This window comes from Carlito syrichta, unplaced genomic scaffold, assembly GCF_000164805.1.
Source record: "Carlito syrichta isolate Samal-C Ts95f unplaced genomic scaffold, Tarsius_syrichta-2.0.1 Scaffold316493, whole genome shotgun sequence".
Lineage (NCBI taxonomy): Eukaryota > Metazoa > Chordata > Mammalia > Primates > Tarsiidae > Carlito > Carlito syrichta.
This window is the reverse complement of record NW_007260589.1, coordinates 180,954-201,850: the sequence shown is the minus strand read 5'-3', so window position 1 is coordinate 201,850 and position 20,897 is coordinate 180,954. Positions and strand designations below refer to the sequence as shown.

Below are 20,897 nucleotides of genomic sequence, written 5' to 3'. Positions count from 1 at the left end.
TATGTTTTGGGGATTTGATCAAGAACTGGTTATCTACACCAATGTGCATAAGGGTGTCTCCTGTGTTTTCTTCTAAGATACTTATAGTTTGATTAGTTTGATGTTTTATGCTTAGTTCTTGGTCCATTTTGAATTGATTTTTGTGTATGGTGATAGGTGGGGGTCCTCTTTCAGTCTTCTGCATGTGTCAGCCAACTCCCAGGATCATTTGCTAAATAAGGTCTCCTCTCCCCGTGGTGGTTGTTGATGGCTTTTTTTGGGTGGCTATTATGAATAATGCTGGCATAGACATTTGTGTACAACTTTTTGTGTATACAGATGTTTTCATCTCTCTTGGGTATATACCTGACAGTGGACTGCTGGATCATATAGTAATTCTGTGTTTAACCTGTGGAGAAACTATGGCCGGAGCAAAGATCTAAATGTAAGATAAAAATATAAAACTCTTAGAAAATGTAGGCATGAAATTAGCTACACCATTTTGTATCGTCCCTGCAGTGTTTGAGGGCTCCATTTTTTCTATAGCCTCACTCATTCCTCTTATCTGTCTTTTGGAGTCCAATCATCCTTGCTGGGGAAAGGAGGTCTCATTTTGGTTTGCTTTGCATGTCCCTGAAGCTAATGATCTTTCCATATGGGGTTACTGGCAATTTGTATATCTCTTTGGAAAATAACATATTCAGATCCTTTGTCCATTTTAAAATTGGATTATTATAATTTTTAAAATTATTGTGATGGAAAAGTGTTTAGAAGAGGGGACCCCAACAAACTCAGACTTTATTTATAAAAACGTGTGTATTTATTCTACATGTTTAAATTTCAGTCACCCTCAAAGTACTCTGTTTGATGCAATATACCTATCAAGACGCTTTTTCCAGTGCTCAAAACTCGTCACTTTTGATGTCCTTCGGTGTTCCTGCCGTTTTTTGTTTCACCCTTTACATGTGGGCAAAATGTTTTCCTTTGAGGATCTTTTGATCTGAGGAAACAAAAGAGGTTGCGCTGGTCACGATCAGGTTAATAGAGAGAGTGGGACACGGGGGACATGCCATTTTTGGTCAAAAACTGCTGAACACTCAGCGTGGTGTGGGCACTCAGCGTGGTGTTGTCATTGTGGAAGAACTAGTCACCTGTTTGCCACTTGGGATGTTTCTTCTGCAAATTGTGACGCAATTTCTCAAAACTTCCAGGTAAAAACTTTGGTTGACCGTTTGATCCAGAGGAACAAATTTCGAGTGTACGACAAGGAGCCTGCCCTCCAAAAGATAATTCTGATTTCTTGGGGGTTCTCCCTTGTATATCTTAGATACAATTCCCTTATCAGATGTGTAATTTTAAAATATTTTATCCTGACCAGGCTTGGTGGCTCAGCCTGTAATCCCAGCACTTTGGGAGGCCAAGGTGGGTGGATTGCCTGAGCCCATGGGTTCGAGACCAGCCCGGGCAACTTGACGGGAACCCGTCTCTACAAGAAATAAAAAATTAGCTGGATGTGGTAGCATGTGCCTATAGTTCTGGCTACTTGGAAGCCTGAGGCTGAAGGATCGTTGGAGCCCAGCAGGTCAAGGCTGTGGTAACCATGAGCATGCCGCTGCACTCCAACTTGGGCGATGGAGTGAGACTCCAACTCAAAAAAAAAATTTTTTTTATCCCATTTTGTGGATTGTCTTTCATTTTCTTAATAGTGTCTTTTGAAATACAAAAGTTTATAATTTTTGTGAAATTCTATTTATTTGTTTAGTTGCTGGTGATTTTCTTGTCATATCTAAGAAACGTATACTTAGTCCAATGTCACAAAAATTCACTGCAAGTTTTCGTCTGATGATTTTGTAGTTTTAACTCTTATATTTATACCTACTCTGAGTTTATTTTTGATTATAGTGTAAGGTATGGATGCCACTATTCCTTTGCATTTGAATATTCCGTTGTCATAGTACCATTTGTTGAAAAGACTCTTCTCTCCACATTGAATTATCTTGGTACATTTTTTGAAGATCAATTGACTATAAACATGAGGATTTGTTTTTGGACTCTCAATTCTATTTTATTCATCTATTTATCTTTCTTCATGCTAGTATGGTACCATCTTGATCACTGTAGCATTTACATAAGTTTTGAAATCAGGAAGTGTCAGTTCTCCAATTATGTTTTTGCTTTTTCCAAGATTGCTTTTGTTCTTAGATATTGGTCACTTAAAGTTCCATATGCATTTTAGGATAATCCTGTTAATTTCTGTAAAAAAAAAATATGTAGCAAGGATTTTGATATGGGTCATTTTGAATCTGTAGACAATATTGTCTGCTAATAGATGAATATGGGGTGTCTTTCCATTTATTTAGGCCTCTAATTTCTTTCAACAATACTTTGTATCAGCCAGCTTAATTTTGAGAGGCTTTTTGCACATAACCACTGATTTTCTAACTCACTTGTACAGAAAGAAATATTAGTATTGGCTTATAAGTGCTTTATTATCTTTCCTGACTTTCCTATTTTGAGTTGATAAACTTAGAAAACTCTGTAAAGTTGATGAACACGTGGGGATTATTACTTTTGTTTTTATTTTACTTTTTTTTTGAGTTGAGTTCTTACTCTATCACCCAGGCTGGCACAATCACGATTTACTGCAACCTCGACTTCTGGGTTCAGGTGACCCTTTGGCCTCAGCCTCCCAAGTAGCTGAGACTACAGGCACGTGCTACCACATCCGGCTAATTTTTTGATTTTTGTAGAGATGAGGCCTCACTGTGTTGCCTAGACTGGTCTCCATCTCCTGGGCTCAAGCAATCCTCTTGCCTTAGCCTTCCAAAGTGCTGAGATTACAGTGCCCGACCTGTTTTTATTTTACTTTAGATACATGATATATTTGTTACACGCATAATGGTGAGGTTTGGGTTTCTATTGAACCTAAGATGCAAAGAATGAACATCCAGTATCCAAAGAATGGTATCCAGTAGGTGGTTTTTCATCCCTTACCCCTCTCCTCTTTAGGAAGTTAGTATCAATTGTTCTCATCTTTATGTCTGTGTGTACCCAGTGTTTAGCTTCCACTTATCAGGGATAAGATATGATATTTTGTTTTCTATTTTTGCATTACTTTACTTAGAATTACAGCCTCTAGATGAATACATGTTGCTGCAATAAATGTGATTTCATTCTTTTTGATGACTGTATAGTATTCCATGGTGTATATGTACTACATTTTCTTTACCCAATCCATTCTTAATGGTTGGTTTCATGTCTTTGCCACTGTGAACAGTGCTGTAATAAACATACAAGCATGGGTGTCTTTTTTGGTTGACTGGTTTATACTTTTTTGAGTATAACCCCATTAGTGGAATTACTGGGGTAAATCTACTTTTAGTTTTTTGAGAAACATCCAATCTGCTTTCCATGGGGACAAAACTAGCTTACATTCCCACCAATAGTGTACGAGCATTCCCTTTTCTCCACAACTTTGTCAACATCTGTTTTTTTTTAAACTTATTAATAATAGCCATTCTGAGTAGCATGAGATGATGTCTCATTGTGGTTTTTATTTGCATTTCTATGATGATTAGTGATGTTGATCATTTTTCATGTTTGTTGACTGCTTATATGCTTTCTTTTGACAAGTGTCAGTTCATGTCCTCTTCCTAGTTCTTTTTGTTTTTTGTTTGTTTGAGTTGGAGTCTCATTCTATATCCCAGGCAGAGTGCAGTGGCACACTCATGGTCACTGCAGCCTTGACCTGCTGGGCTCCTGCGATCCTTCAGCCTCAGCCTTCCAAGTAGCTAGAACTACAGGCATGTGCCACCACGCCTGGCTAATTTTTAAATTTATTGTAGAGATGAGGTCTTGCCAAATTGTCCAGGTGGGTCTTGAATCCGTGAGGTCAGACAATCCTCTCACCACTGCCTCCCAAAGTGCTGGGATTACAGAGGTGAGCCACCACACCTGGGTTTCTTCCTAGTTGTTAATGAGATTATTTATTTCATGTCTTTTTATTTAAGTTTCTTATCATTTCTGGATATTAGCCCTTTGTTGGATGCACATTTTGCAAATGTTTTCTCCCATTCTGTAGGTTTGTTTACTTTGTTGATTTTTTTTTTTCTGTGCAGAAGCTTTTTAATTAGGTGCCATTTGTCAGTTTTGGTTTTTGCTGCATTTGCTTTTGAGGACTTAGTCATACATTTGTTTCATAGGCCAATGTCCAGAATAGTGTTTCCTAGGTTTTCTTCTATGATTTTTATAGTTTGAAGTCTTATATAGTTGTAATTCTTACATTTAAACCTTTAATCTATCATCTTGAGTTTTTTTTTATATGATGAGAGATCTAATTTTTTTTTTGAGTTGGAGTCTCACTCTGTTGCCCAGGCTGGAGTACAATGGCATGCTCATAGCCACCAAAACCTCGACCTGCTGGGCTTAGGCGATCCTTCCACCTCAGCCTTACAAGTAGCTGGAACTATAGGAGAGTGCTACCATGCCTGGCTTATTTTTGATTTATTGTAGAGACAAGGTCTCACCAAGTTGCTCAGGCTGGTCTGGAACTCCCAGGCTCAGGCAATTCTCTCGCCTTGGCCTCCCAAAGTGCTGGGATTACAGGCTGAGTCACTGCGCCTGGCCAAATTTTATTCTTGTGCTTGTGGTTAGCCAGTTTTCCCTACATCATTTATTGAACAAGATGTCCTCAATGCTTAGTTTTGTCAACTTTGTTGAAGATTAATTTGTTGTAGGCGAGTGACTTTATTTCTGGGTTCCGTATTCTGTTCTATTGATCTATGTGTCTACTTACTAGTACCATGCTATTTGGTTAATGTAGCCTTGTAGTAGTTCACAGTCTTTAATGTGATGCCTCTGGGTTTGTTCTTTTTGCTTAGGATTGCTTTGGCTATTAGGCTTATTTTTGCTTTCATATTATTTTAAGAATTGTTTTCTAATTTTGTGAAAAATGATACTGGTAGTTTAATGGGGATTGCACGAATCTAGATTGCTTTGGGTAGTATGCGAATCTAGATTGCTTTGGGTAGTATGTGAATCTAGATTGCTTTGGGTAGTATGCACATTTTAATGATATTGATTATTCTGAACCATGAACATGGAATGTTTTTCCATTTGTGTATATCATTTTTGAGATTATCTGCCACCTTGGTTAGACAGATTCCCATGTATTTTATTTTTGTGTGTGGCTATTTTAATGAGATTTAAAAAAAATTATTTATTTATTATAGAGCTGTGGGGTACAAGTGAGATTTGCTACATAAGTAGGGTGTCTGCAGGTGAAATTTGGGCTTCTAGGTGGCCCTCACTCCCCCTGGTAGTGGACCAGGTACCCATTGTGTTGTCATGTGCCCTCCATTTCTTTCCTTCATTCCTTCCCAAGCAGGGCCCAGTGTAATACCCCATCGTGTATATGGACCACATTTTCTTTGTCCAATCCACTTTCGATGGGCAGCAGGGTTGGTTCCATGTTTTTGCTATCGTGAATAGTGTGGCAATAAACGTGTATACTGGTGTCTTTTTTAACAGAGTGATTTATGTTACTCTGGCTACATTCCCAGAAAAGAAATTGCTGGATTGCATGGAAGATCAATTTTTAAAATTCTTTTAGAAGTTGCCACACTGCTTTCCATAGAGGTTGAACTAGTTTACATTCCCACCACCAGTGCAGAAGCGGTCCCTCTTCTCCGCAGCTGTGCCAGCATCTGTTGCTTTTTGACTCATCAGTGGTAACTATCCTTACCAGAGTTAGGCAGTATCGCAATGTAGTTTTGATTTGCATTTGAAATTGTTTCTTGATTTGCTTCTCAACATGAACATTATTGGTGAGCATTGATTTGGTATCCCAATTCTTTAGTGAAGTTGTTTGTCAGGTCTAGAAGTCTTTAAGGCTTTTTAGATACAGGATCATATTATCTGTGAAGAAACTTAATTTGTCTTCTCTTTTTTTTTTTTTGAGTTGGACTCTCACTCTGTCGCCTAGACTGAAGTGCAGTGGCCGCTCCCGGCCACCGCAGCTTCGACCTGCTGGGCTTCCGCGATCCTTCCGCCTCAGCCTTCCAAGTAGCTGGAATTACAGGCATGCGCTACCACGCCCGGCTGATATTTTGATTTATTGTAGAGATGAGGTCTCGCTGCCCAGGCGGGTCTCGAACCCGCGGGCTCAGGCAATCCATTCACCTCAGCCTCCCAAAGGTGCGGGATTATAGGCTGAGCCACCGAGCCTGTCTTCTTTTTTTGTTTGTATATATATTTTATTATTTTTTTCTTTCCCAAATGTGCTGGCAAGCACTTCCAGCACTATCTTAAATAGGAATGGTGATATGAAACATCTTTATCTTATTCCTGTTCTTAGGGGTGATGCTTCCAATTTTTGCCTGTCTAGTGTAATGTTGGCTGTGGGTTAGTCATAGATGGCTGTTATTATTTTGAAGATGTTCCTTTGATGCCTAAATGATTGAAGGTTTTCAGCATAACTGGCTGTTGGATTTTATTAATGCTTTCTCTGAATCTGTTAAGATGATCATATGGTTCTTGTTTTTGCTACTGGTTATGTTCATTGATTTTGTGTTTGTTGTACCAACCTTGCATTCCAGGAATAAAACCCACCTGTTCAGTGTGAATAATATTTTTGATGTGCTGTTGGATGTGGTTTGCCAGTATTTTGTTGAGGATTTTTGTGTCTTTGTTCATCAGGAATATTGACCTGCAGTTTTCTTTCCCTGTTGTATCTTTACTAGATTTTGATATCGGTATCATAATGACTTCAAAGAATGAGTTAGGGAAGAGTCCTTCCTCTTCAATTTTTGGGATAGTTTCAGTAGAATGGATAGCAGTTCCTCCCTGTACATCTGATAGAATTTGGCGTGAATCTGTCTGGCTCAGGCCTTTTTTTGTGTGTGGTAGGTTTTTTATTACTGATTTTATTTTGTTACTCATTATTTGTCTGTTCAGGGTTTCAATATCTCTGGTTCAATCTTGGGAGTTTGTGTATTTCCTGAAATGCATACATTTTATTTCCATTTTTTATTTGACACTAATATAGATGATTATAATAATTTCTGGGAATTTTATGTTTCTTTTAGATTGGTTGTAATATCTCCTTTCTCATTTCTAATTGTACTTATTTCAATTTTTTATCTTTTTTCCTCAGTCTGACCAGCAGTCTATTAATCTTGTTTATTTTTTCAAAGAACCAGCTTTTCGTCTTGTTGTTCCTTTGTATGGGTTTTTTCATTTAGTTCTGCTCTAATTTTGGTTATTTCTTTTCTATTGGTAGCTTTAGGCTTAGTTTGTTCTCTTTTTTTTCTAGCTTCCTTAGGTGAGATGTTAGTTTGTTTAACTGAGATCCTCCTATCTTATTGATATGGGCATTTAGTGCATACGCTTTTTTCCTAGTGCTACTTTTGTGGCATCTTGGAAGTTTTGATATGTTGTGTTTTTTTTTTCTTTCAAAATATTAAAAACATTTCATTCTTGATTTTGTTGTTTACCTAAATTCATTCAGGAGCAAGTTGTTTAGTTTCCATTTATCTGTGTTGTTTTGAGGGTTCCTCTTGGTATTGATATCTATTTTTCTTCTGCTGTGGTCAGAAAACATGCTTGGTATGGTTCTGATTTTTGGAATGTATTAAGATATGCTCTATGACCAAGCATATGGTTGATTTAGAATGTGCTTAATGTGCAGATTAGAAGAATGTATATTCTATAGTTGCTGGTTAAAGAATTCTGTAGATATCTATTAGGTCCCCTTGGTAAAGTGATGAGTTTAAGTGCAGAATTTCTTTGTTAATTTTCTACCTCAATGATTTGTCCAAAGTTGTTAGTAGTGTGTTGATGTGCCTCACTGTTATTGTGTGGCTGTTTAAGTTAGCTGTGTGCTTGTCATATATGTCCTTTATTGTGTTGGGGAACATTCCTTCTCTATCTAACCTGTTGTGAGCTTTAATCATGAAATAATGTTGAATTTTTAAAATGCTTTTTTTTGCATCTGTTCAGAGGATGCCTTTCATTTTTTGCATCTATTCAGATTTTTTCATTCTGTTAATATAGTGGACCACATTTATTTACTAGTGCATGTTGAACCATCCTAGCATCCCAGGGATAAATCCTACTTGATCTTATTGAATGGTTCTTTTAATGTTCTGTTAAATTTGGTTTGTTAGTATTTTCTTTTTCTTTTATTTTTTGGGTTGGAGTCTCACTCTGTCACCCAGACTGGAGTGCAGTGGCACACTCCCGGCCAGCGCAGCCTCGATCTGCTGGGCTCTGGCGATCCTTCCACCTCAGTCTTCCAAGTAGCCGGACCCAGACTGAAGTGCAGTGGCACGCTCCTGGCCACCGCAGCCTCGACCTGCTGGGCTCTGGCGATCCTTCCACCTCAGTCTTCCAAGTAGCTGGACCCAGACTGAAGTGCAGTGGCACGCTCCCGGCCACCGCAGCCTCGACCTGCTGGGCTCCGGCGATCCTTCCACCTCAGTCTTCCGAGTAGCCGGAACTACTGATGTGCACTACCATGCCCAGCTAATTTTTTTTATTCACTGTAGAGATGAGGTCTCGCCAAGTTGCCCAGGCGGGTCTGAAACCCGTGGGCTCAGGCAATCAATATTTTCATAAGAATTTTTGCATCTATGCACATCAAGGTAATTGCCCTGTAGTTTTCTTTTCTTATAGTGTCTTTGTCTCACTGTGGTATCAGGGTAATGCTGATCTCGTGAAGTCAGTTTGAAGGTATTACTTCCTCTTTCATTTTTTTGAAGAGTTTCAGAAAAATTGGCATTAAATCTTTAAATGCTTGTAAAACCATCTGGTTCTAGGCTTTTCTTTTATGGGAAACTTTTAATTACTATTTCAATTTCCTCACTCTAATGGTCTGTTCAGGTTTCCAGTTTCTTCATGATTTAGTCTTAGTATGCTATATATTTCTGGAAATCTACCCATTTCTTCTAGGTTATCAATTTTGTTTTCATACAACAGTCTTTAGTAGTCTACCATGATCCTTTGTTCTTCTGTGTTATCAGTTGTAATGTCTCTTTATTATTTCTGATTTATTTGTTTGAGTGTTCTCTCTGTTTTCTCAGTACTCCCTGCTAAGTGTTTTTCAATTTTGTTTATTTTTTAAAAAAAACCCAACTCTTAGATTCCTTGACCTTTTCCATTGCTTTTCTAGTCTTCATTTCTGTGATGTAAGGAGACTTAGGAATGCAGAGCCCCATCAACTTTCAAAGCTAAGCATGCAATCCTTTGTGTGGGAGCTATAGAAATTGCAGCATTCAGTGAGTGGACAAACTCCTTCCAGGATGAATGGGTAGACTTGGATTTTTCACTGGGAGAATCTGGGAGAGAAGGTTCAGGAAGCGACAACCTCCTGCTCAGGCTGCCAGAGAGCTGCTGTTCATTGGACCAATTAACTCCCTGATGCAGGCTACTTAGAAGCTCAATAGCAGCAAAACTTGACCTTTGAATTTTATCCTCTTCTCCATCCTGATCTCAGAGGATAAAGGCCTTTGAAAATGCTTCTGCACTTGCATAATACCAATACTATTTTCTGTACTCCTGTATATCTAGTCCCCTTTGCTCAGAGCTGGTGAATTAAGTACCTATCTCTGGGGAACCTTAGAATTAGGGCATTACCGTGTGGTATAAACCCTCCTCCCCCCAGGGAGAAGCTGTGTGTTGGAGACTCCTTCGCTCTTTCTTTTTTTAAAGTTGTTTTCAAAAAAATTTATTTTAAAGATGTGGGGTACTATTCGGGGTTAGGTATACAAATGTTCAATATGCTGGTACCCTTGTTCATGAGTTGTGCCCCTCCCTCTTCTAGCAGTTTCCCTCAACTGCCAATCACATCCATTCCCTCTCCCCTGGCAGTTTTCCACTATTGCCAATCCCTTTCTTATAGAATTATGATACTTGTTCAAGGTCCATTTAGGAGTGAGAACATATGGTACTCTGTTCTTTGTTTCTGTGATAGATCACTGAGTATGATAGACTCTAAATCCATCCAAGTTGCTGTGAAGTTCATATGCGTGTCCTTATTTATGGCTGCATAACATTCCATTGTGTATATGTACTACATTTAAAAAAAATCCAGTCCAGCTTTGATGGGCAGCATGTTTGGTTCCATGTTTTTGCTATTGTGAATACAGCTGCAACAAACATGTGTGCGCAGGTATCTTTTTGATACCTGAATGATTTGAGTTCCTCCGGGTATATTCCCAATAGGGGGATTGCTGGGTCATATGGAAGGTCAATTTCTAGTTCTGTCAGAAATCGCCACACTATCTTCCAAAGAGGTTGCACTAGTTTGCGTTCCTGCCAGTAGTGTAGAAGCGTTCTTTTTTCTCTGCACCCTCCCCAGCATCTGTTATTGTTTGTTTTATTAATGATGACCATTCTTACTGGGGTTAGGTGGTGTCTCAGTGTGGTTTTGATTTGCATTTCTCTGATGATTAGTGAGCTTGAGCACTTTTTCATGTGTCTGTTGGCTGCCGGTATGCGATTCCTTCTCAATTACCTGGTATAGTTTCTGAGGGGAAGTTGGTGCCCAAGTATGTGTGCAGCTTTTCCTTCCTGGTCTATGTGGATGTTTTCTCAGTTGTTGCGTGCATAGGAATCTCACCACTCATTTCTGACTTTCTCCCAGAGGGACTTGATCCATGAATCGATGCTTATGTGGTGCGTCCTTGGGTGGAAGGAAAGGCTGGCACCTCCTGTTCTGCAGTGTTTCTATTGTCGCACTTTGAGATTAACAAACCCTTGATTTTGGCTTATAGCATCTTCATTTATCTATTTCTATCAATTAAGGTTGTGTGTGTGTACAAACAAGAAAAATTCCAATGAACAGTAGTGCAAAGAAATAGCATGCTTATTTATTTCACATACAGGGTGTCTCATGTTGGGCAATGCAGAGCTAGTAATGTCGCCCTGAAGCATCCTGGAATGAGATGTCTGCTGTTTTTCATCCTCACACTTAGTACATGAACCTCCAACTTGGTTCTCAAGTACTCATGGTCCAAGGTGATGTCTATACCACCTCTACCTTTGTATATATGTTTTGAGTTAGAAGAAGGAAAGTGAGAAAGTGCCATCAGCAGGCTACTGTTTATATGTCATAGACAATAAACATATGTCATGGCCAATACAACTCCAAGAAAGATTGGAAAATGAAAGTTTTAGGCAAGCAAAGGATGGGGGGGGGAGTTAGGAAATGAAGTTCGAGCCAACCTCTCTACATCCTTTCCCACGCTATGCAGCTGTTGTAGTTTTAATACTGCACTCTCTAGTTTCTAAGTTTGTCTATCTTTAAAACAATCTGACATATGTTGAATTTATTGTAATTTCATATGCAGACAAACTGTCAAATAATTAAATAATCAAATGATTTTTAGGAAAAGCACAATCAACAGTCTGAATTTACTATCGAGACCCTGTTAGGCACTGTAACGGATTTGTTTGCTGCTGGGACAGAGACAACAAGCACCACCCTAAGATATGGACTCCTACTCCTGCTTAAGCATCCAGAGGTCACAGGTATGATGACATAGAGTGGACAGGGTGGCTTTCGGATGGGGCTGGGGATGGTGGCTCACACTATAATCTTAGCACTTTGGGAAGATCGCTTCAGGCCAGGAGTTCAAGACCAGCCTGGGCAACCTAGCAAGATCTTATCTATTAAAAAAAAGAGAAGTTGTTAGGAAGACACTGTTACTGTCCTCCATCTTGTTTCTCTTAGAAAAGCCTCATTATTGAAATTTCTGTGCCACCGTCTGTAATGTTGTCCAGATATGATGAGGGGATAAAAATGAGAAAAATTTGCAAAACAAGGAGGTGTATTTGAAGGAAGTGAAGACAGTGTAAAAAAAAGTGATGAAGCTTTAGATTTAAGCTACAAAATACTCTAAATAAAGTATCTGGATTTCGCAGGAAGGGATTTGTAACAAGCACAGGTGTTAGGTATTGGCCTATAATTGTATATTGGTTGTCTTAAGAGTAGAACAATTTTTTTAAGTTCAGCAGAAATTTTGTTTCTTTAATAGCCATGGATGCACGGCTCTGTTTTCCAGCAGAACAGACCATTTTGAGTGGTAGCTGTGTCCTTACAGATCTTCCTTTATTCTGAACATGTAGTGCTCTAGTGCTGGTATAGGAAAGTGGTAACCTCTATATTACTATTGACAGATATTGGTTGGCTTAATGCTATTTATTTGTTTATTTTTGTAAATTTTTATTTTGATAGATTAGGGGGACAAAGGCAGTTGTGTTACATGGATATATTGCCTAGTGGTAAAGTCTGGATTGTTGGTGTACCCATCATCTGAAGAGTGTACATTTTACCCAGTGGATAGTATTTTATCCCTCGACTGCCACCATCTTCCTACCTTTTGGAGTCTCCAATGTCTATTATTCCAGTCTAGTACCTATTGTTTACTTCCCATGTATGAGTAAGAACATGAAACTTTTGAGTAATTTCACTTTGGATAATAGCCTCGAGTTCCAATCAGGTTGCTGTGGAAGACATGGTTTTATTTATTCCGTGCTGTGTGTGTATCACAGTTTTTAAATGCAATCATCCATAGATGGACACACGTTGATTCCATTAATTTACCATTTGAATAGTGTTATGCTAAATATACATGTGCAAATGTCTTTCTGATGACATGATTTTTTTCCCCCTTTGGATAGATACCCAATAGTGGGATTGCTGGATCCAAGCATAGTTCTATATTTAGTTCTTTGGGAAACTCTATTTATTGAATTGTATAGTGAATATTCTAAACATTAGAAGCGATGGCCTGAGAAAAGTTTCATAGTCTGAAAAGTATTTTAAAAGGTTAGGTGCATAATAAAGGTGTATGCCATTTAGGCAGAAGATGTGCCTAAGAAATTGAATTATTGAAATCTGAGTTTAGAAAAATGGTACTTGCTAATGTAAGAATTTTTCTTAGGGTCAATAGTTTTATTATATAAATAACCTTTAAATAGAAATAAATACATTTTATATTTATTTACTTATAAGCGGATTCTGGTTCTACATAGCATGTTAGCCACGTACAATATGTTTTTCTGAGTTAGAATCCCATTTTTTTAAACATATTTTTTAATTTTAAAATTGTGGGGTACAGTTAAGGGTTAGGTATACAAATATGCATTGTACAGGTACTCTTCTTGATGAGGTGTACCCGCCCCTGTCCCCAGACAGATATCGACTACCGTTAATCCCACCTCCCTTCCCCTCCCTGCCCCCCCATAGTTTCCTGCCACTGTCAATCCTTTTCTTGTAGTATTACAATAGTTGTTCAAGGTCCACTTATGAGTGAGAACATGTGATACTCAGATCTTTGTTTCTGTGAGAGATCACTCAGTATTATAAACTCTAGTTCCATCCAGGTTGCTGCGAAATTCATGATTTTGTTCTTTTTTATGGCTGTGTAGTATTCCATTGTGTATACATAGCACATTTTAAAAATCCAGTCCTCTTTTGATAGCCTAAAAGCTCTAAAAATCGACCTTTCATATGACCCTGCATTCCCCACACTGGGAATATATCCTGAAGAATTCAAATCTCTCAATAAAAAAGATACCTACACATGTATGTTTATTGCAGCATTGTTCACAATAGAATCCCATTTAAATGATGATAAATTTATTACAAGGGAGAATTACTCTTGTTCAAGTCGGAGTTGAAGAGTTCAAGAAAGAACCATCAAGTCTTTAACAAACTTCCAAAGCACAGAGAGCATATAGAAGGATGATAACTAATTTGGCAGAGAGATTGAAGTTGTAAACTAAGTGTCATAAGAAGTCCACAGATGAACAGATCAATTTGTGCTCCAATGATCCCCATAAGGCTTAGTACTTAAAAAGAACCAAGACCCAAAGAAAGCAGAAGGAGATTGAGGCAGAAAACCGGGAGACTCTTCATGCTCAATTTCCCTTTATAACTTCATTTGTTAGGTAACTGTTTTTCCCTACAAGATGGAGGGGCTTGCTCTCTAGAGAAATTGAACCCGAGAGGCGCTGCACTAAGGGACACGAGGAAGAGATGGAAAGAGCGAGGAGCATAACTGAAAAGAAGTATGAAATAAGAGTCCACTTGAATTCTTAGGTCCTTAACTCCTTTCTCTATCTTGATCCTAAAATTCAGCAGCCAAATGTAAACACCAGAGAATGAGTAGCACCATGGAAAGACCTTCTTTTTTTTTCTTATTAAAAAAAAACTATTTAGATAGAAAATTCTCACCGAATGTCCAGCAAAGTGAATGAAATGAACATGTTCACATGATACACCAGACCATGAAATTTCAGGACACCAAGATTAAAAGGAAAATAACACAACTTTCAGAGATGAATTAGGTCAAATATAAGGGCTCTGGAATCAGAATGGCATTATAATTCTCAAGAGCAAGTGTTATCTTGTGTATCCATAGATAAAGAATATTTTCGAACATGTAAGTTGGCAAAAGTTTACTCTCCTAGAAATATATTTTATTAATATATTTTATGTAATACATAATATGTTGCATTGAAATGTCTGAAGCCAAGTCAGAGGGAATCATGGGCTCCAGGAATCAGGAGATCACATTTAAGAGGATGGACATGTCAGGGAGGACTCTAGGAACCAGGTCTAAAAAACAACCACTTCAGAATGGATCGAGTGGATAATGTAGGTGTGAGGAGACACACTAAGAGCAAAAGGAAGAGGTTGATTATCTGATTTTTTTTAATATTTAGAAAATTATCTAAATATCGACCTCCCATATGATCCTGCAATCCCCCTACTGGGAATATACCCTGAAGAACTCAAATCACTCTATTAAAAAGATACCTGCACACGTATGTTTATCGCAGCCTTGTTCACAATAGCAAGAACCAGGAATCAGCCGTACTGTCCATCAAAAGAGGACTGGATTAAAAAAATGTGGTACATATACACGATGGAATACTACGCAGTCATAAAAAAGAACAAAATCATGAACTTCGCAGCAACCTGGATGGAACTAGAGTCAATAATACTGAGTGACCTCTCACAGAAACAAAGATCTGAGTATCACATGTTCTCACTCATATAGTGGACCTTGAGCATCCATCGTAATACTATAAGAAAAGAACTGACAGTGGTGGGAAACTATGGGGGGGAAGGGAGGTGAGATTAATGGTAGTCAATGTCTGTCTGGGGACGGGGAGACACCCCTTATCAACAAGGGTGCCTGAACTAAACATATTTGTATACCTAACCCTTAACTGTACCCCACAATATCAAAATAAAAAATATTGGTATAAAAAAATAAAAAATATTGGTATAAAAAACGAAAATCACGACAGTTTAAAACATTCTCCAACATTTGCAATAATTCTAAATTGGTGTCTGACAATTAGAATAGAAATAGATACTTTTAAGCCTCTGACTATATAAAAGAGAAAATACAATTGTAGCTACCCTATTTGTAATCAATATTTATGAAGTCAAAATGATGTGAACATAAGTGTTAATATAATAAAAATGCAATTTAAATACATTGGGGAAACGAGTGAGGGAACGTGTGTGTGTGTGTGTGTGTGTGTGTGTGTGTGTGTGTCTGTGTGTGTGTGTGTTTATCAAGGGGTGATGATGAAGGTGTCAGTCCTCATCTCTCTTAGTGCAAAGTTTTAGGAATTTGGTTTTAGGAATTTTCTAAAAAACAGATAAAATCAATAAATCAAAATAGAGTCATTTTTTAGAAATGTGAACATGCATTTCAGAAGAAACTTCTAGAATGTTTGAAAGTGACTACCTTTGTGGAGAGGCAGTTGCAAATAAACATATACATACAACACAAACGCATATGTATATATGGATCTGTTAGTAGAATTCAATTTTTAATACAAAATTGACATAGAATTAATTTGGATACAACATTTTTTATTTTTTTCTTCTGCAAAGATGGTCATTTTGGCGAATTTATAATCTACTAAATATATTTTAAAGCATTTTATCATTTCTATCTGTATGGATTATTCTATATGCTAATATGCAGGTGAGTACAGATTTGTCTTTTAGGTTCTTAGCTTGTGGAGAGTTATAGGCATCTATAATAGAGTAATTTCCTCTCTAAGTCTGGGTGTACTTACAGCCCTCTAGTTTCAGTTTGTGATCATGTAGGGGACACCTTCATCAGGCTTCATGTAAATTTGCCGTTTTTCTCCTTTTCCATCAGTTCTTGCTTGTGTCTTATCAGCCAAAGTCCAGGAAGAGATTGACCGTGTGATTGGCAGAGACCGGAGCCCCTGCATGCAGGACAGGAGCCGCATGCCCTACACGGATGCCATGGTTCACGAGGTCCAGAGGTACATTGATCTCATACCCAACAGCTTGCCCCATGCGGTGACCTGTGACGTTAAATTCAGGGACTACCTCATCCCCAAGGTAAGCTCGTTTCTCCTACCCTGCACCCACGTGCTGTCCTCTACCAAAACAAGATGAGAGAGGTGCAAAATTCACACGTGTGGCAGTTTGGTGGACTGTCTTCTGTTTCCAGTTTGGGGCTATAAATCTTTATAACAGGTCTTGCTGGCAGTATGTCTTCCAAATTTACTCTGCTTCTTTAATAACTTTTGGGCTATTCTTAGGTATTTATGCTTCCAGACAAATGGCTGAAGTATTATTTTGTCAATTTTCCAAAACACTGTGCTGGAATTTTTATCAAGATAACTTTCAAGCTATAGATCAATTTACAAAGGGTTGATATCTTTGACATCTTTGATATCTTGCAATTCATGTTCTTTTAAAAAAATTTTTATTATAAAGATGTGGGGTACATTTCAGGGCTAGGTATACAAACATTGATCATGCAGGTACCCTTGTTGATGAGGTATGCCCCACCCTCCCCTAGCAGTTTCCCTTGACAGCCAATCCCACCTCACCTCCCCTGACAGTTTCCCACTACTGCCAATTGCTTTCTTATAGCATTGTAATTGTTCAAGGTCAGTTTATGAGTGAGAACATATGGAACTCAGTTCTTTGTTTCTGTGATAAATCACTGAGTATGATTGACTCCAAATCCATCCAAGTTGCTGCAAAATCCATATATTTGTCCTTCTTTATGGCTGCATAATATTCCATGTTCTTAATTCATTTGGGCTTGCTTCTATTTTCTCAGTAATGTTTTGTTTTTAGTGCTGTGGCTAGCACCTATGTCATGTTTTTTTCCCCCTAAATAAATGATACTTTTGTTGTAAATAGTATAGATATGTATCTATTTTTTGAGACAGGGTCTCCCTATGTTGCCCTGTGTGAATATCTTGTCGCAAGCTCCCATCTCAGCCTCCTGAGTTAATTGATGCGTACCACATTGCCTGGCTTTTACATATTATACTTTAAAAAAATGCCTTTTCCATTTCTTTTTTTCTGGTATAATTGTGCTTATTAATTAATATGATGCATTAATTATTAGTATAATTGTGCTTATTATCTTCATGACCTTATACCTAGCAACTTTGCTAAGCTGACTTATCATTGCTAATTATTTGTTGATAAATGCATTTTGAATTTTGATGTACAATTCTGTGGTCTGATTTATATATTTTTTATTTTCCAATTCTTTTTACTGAATTTTCTCTTGATTGCATTATTTCACGGGCTAGCATCTTCAGGACAGTGTTGAATAGATCACAAGAGTGGGCATTTTTGCTTCATATCTGATCTCCAGGACAGGTGGAAGTTTAACATCTCACCATTGAGAATTATGTTTAATTTATATTTTTGTGATTTAAAAAATCAGATTAGAGAAGTTTGTTCTTTTTCCTAACTTTTTACCACTTTTGTTCATGAATGTGTGTATCCTTTGATCAAGTTTTGAGCATATTTTTCTTCATCTATTGATATGGCCATATTTGAAAAATATATATTATATATTATATATATATATACAGAGAGAGAGAGAGAGAGAGAGAGAGAGAGAGAGATACAGAATTTGATAAAATCCAATGTTCACTCTTGATAAAAACTCTCAAACAAGTAGGTATCAAAGGAATACACCTCAAAATAGCACAGCCATCTATGGCAGACTCACAGCCAACATCATATTGAGTGGGCAGAAGTGGGAAACATTTACCTAAAAAGTGAAACAAGACAAAGGTGTCCACTCTCACCACTCCTATTAAACATAATACTGGAAGTCTTAGCCAGAGAACCAGGCAGGAGAAAGAAATAAAAGACATTCACACAGGAAAAAAGGAAGTCAAATTATCTCTTTGCAGATGATACGATTCAATATCTAGAAAATCCTAAAGAGTCCACCAAAAGACTCCTAAATCTGATAAGCAACTTCAGTTTCTCAGGACACAAAATCAATGTGCAAAAATCAGTAGCATTTCTACACACCAGCGATCTTTAAGGTAAGAACCAAATCAAGAACACAATTCTTGAAATACCTGGAATGCATCTAACCAAGGAAGTAAAATATTTCTACAGTAAAAATTTCAAAACTCCTCTGGAAGAAATCAAAATGGACACAAATGGAATAACATTCCATGCTCACTGACTGGAAGAATCAATTTTGTCAAAATGTCTGTATATATTGCTCAAAGCAATCTACAGATACAACATAATTCCTATCAAACAGCCAGCATCCTTTTTTGCAGAAGTAGAAAAAAACATTCTTAAATTCATATGGAAGCAGAAAAAGAAAAAAGAAAGAAAGAAAGAAAAAGAAAAAAAAAAGCTTGAATAGTCAAAGCAAACCTAAGCAAAAAAGCACAAAGCTGAAGACATTGCATTACTAGACTTCAAACTTTACCACAAGGTTACTGTAACCAAAACAGCGTGGTACTGGTACAATATAGACCCATGAATCAATGGAACAGAATAGAGAACCCAGAGAAAAAGCTACTCACCTCCAACCAACTAATCTTCAGCAACATGGACAAAAATAAACATTGGAGAAAGAACATCCGGTTCAATAAACATTAACTCAAGATGCATTAAAGACTTAAATATAAGCCCTCAAACTATAAAAAATCCTAGAAAAAAGCCTAAGAAACACTCTTCTGGACATTGGCCTAGGCAACAAATTTATGACCAAATCCTAAGCTGCTTTTGCACAGCAAAAGAAATTTTCCAGAGTAAACAGACAGCCTACAGAATGGGAGAAAAATATTTGCCAACTATGGATCCGACAGAATCTGTAAGGAATTTAAACGGATTGACATGAAATAAACAAATAACTCCATTAAAAAGTGGGCAAAGAATAGGAACAGACACTGGTCAAAAGAAGGTGTATAAACAACCAACAAACATTTGAATAAATGCTCAACATCGCTAATCATCAGAGAAATGCAAATCAAAACCACAATGAGATATCATCTCACACCAATCAGAGTGACTGTTATTAAGTCAATAAAAAACAAATGTTGACGAGGTTGTGGAAAAAAGAGAAAGATCACTGTTGGTGGGCACGTACGCTAGTTTAACTCCTGTGGAAAGCAGTTTGGAGATTTCTCAAAGAACTGAAAGTAAATGTACCATTCAACATAGCAATCTCACTACTGGGGTTATTCCCAAAGGAGCATAAATTGTTCTACCAAAAGAGACATACACTCATATTTATCATAGCACTAGCCATAGTAGTGAAGACATGGAACCAACCTAGGTACCCATCAAGGGTGTACTGGATAAAGAAAATGTGGTATATGTACACCATGGAATACCATACAGCCATCATAAAGAACAAACTCATGCTTATTGCAGCAACATGTATGAAGCTGGAGGTCATTATTCTGAGCAAATTAAAACAAAAGGAGAAAATCAAGTACTGCTATCTCTTTCATAAGTGGGAGCTAAACCCTGGCTACACATAGACGTAAAGATGGGAACAATAGATACTGGGGTCTCCTAAATTTAGGGGAGTGATGGTTGAAAACTATTTATTGGATATCATGGTCATTATTTGGGTGACAGTTTCTTTTTCTTCTTTTTTTGAGTCGGAGTCTTACTCTGTTACCCAGGTTGGAGTGCAGTGGCATACTCACGACCATCACAGCCTCAATCTGCTGAGCTCAGGTGATCCTTCCTCCTTAGCCTTCCAAGTAGCTGGAACTACAGGTGTGCGCCACCATGCCCAGCTAATTTTTTGATGTATTGTAGAGATGGGTTTCACCTTGTTGCCCAGGCTGGTCTCGAACCTGCAGACTCAGGCAGTCCTCTTGCCTCTGCCTCTCAAAGTGCTGGGATTACAGGCGTGAGCCACTGTGCCCAGCCAGAGTGACAATTTCAACAGAAGCCTAAACCTCACCATCACACACTATACCCATGTAAAAAACCTGCACATGCAACTCTGTATCTAAAAATTTTTTTTTAAAAGAAGAAATTATTACTTTCATCTTCTGGAGAAGAGGGACTTCTGAGTATCTATGTGGTATCATATGGAAGCCACTAGCCACAGGTACCTTCTCAGCACTTGAAATAAAATGAATACAACCGAGGAACTGAATTTCAAACTTTCTTTACTTTTTAAAAAAAAATATTTTTAATTTTAAAATTGTGGGGTACAGTTAAGGGTTAGGTATACAAATATGCATTGTTCAGGCAACCTTGTTGTTAAGGGGTGTCCCCCCGTCCCAGACAGATATTGACTACTGACAATCCCACCTCCCTTCCCCTTCCTGTCCCCCCCCATAGTTTCCTGCCACTGTCAATCCTTTTCTTATAGTATTATGATAGATGTTCAAGGTCCACTTATGAGTGAGAACATGTGATACTCAGATCTTTGTTTCTGTGAGAGATCACTCAGTATTATAAACTCTAGTTCCATCCAGGTTGCTGTGAAGTTCATGATTTTGTTCTTTTTCATGGCTGTGTAATAGTCCATCGTGTATATGTACCACAGTTTTTTAATCCAGTCCTCTTTTGATGGACAGCATGGTTGCTTCCAGGTTCTTGCTAT

General features: G+C 37.8%; 1 protein-coding gene across 4 annotated transcripts in view; it reads left to right on the top strand.

The window, feature by feature from the left end:
- Positions 1-20,897, top strand: part of LOC103277155 (cytochrome P450 2C18-like) — a 51,668-nt gene that overhangs the window by 21,958 nt on the left and 8,813 nt on the right. For all 4 annotated transcript variants that reach the window (XM_008074574.1, XM_021707307.1, XM_008074575.2 and 1 more), the window contains 2 exons: positions 11,367-11,508; positions 16,194-16,381. In XM_008074574.1, the coding sequence (XP_008072765.1) occupies positions 11,367-11,508; positions 16,194-16,381 (330 nt within the window). The remainder of the gene's footprint in view (positions 1-11,366; positions 11,509-16,193; positions 16,382-20,897) is intronic.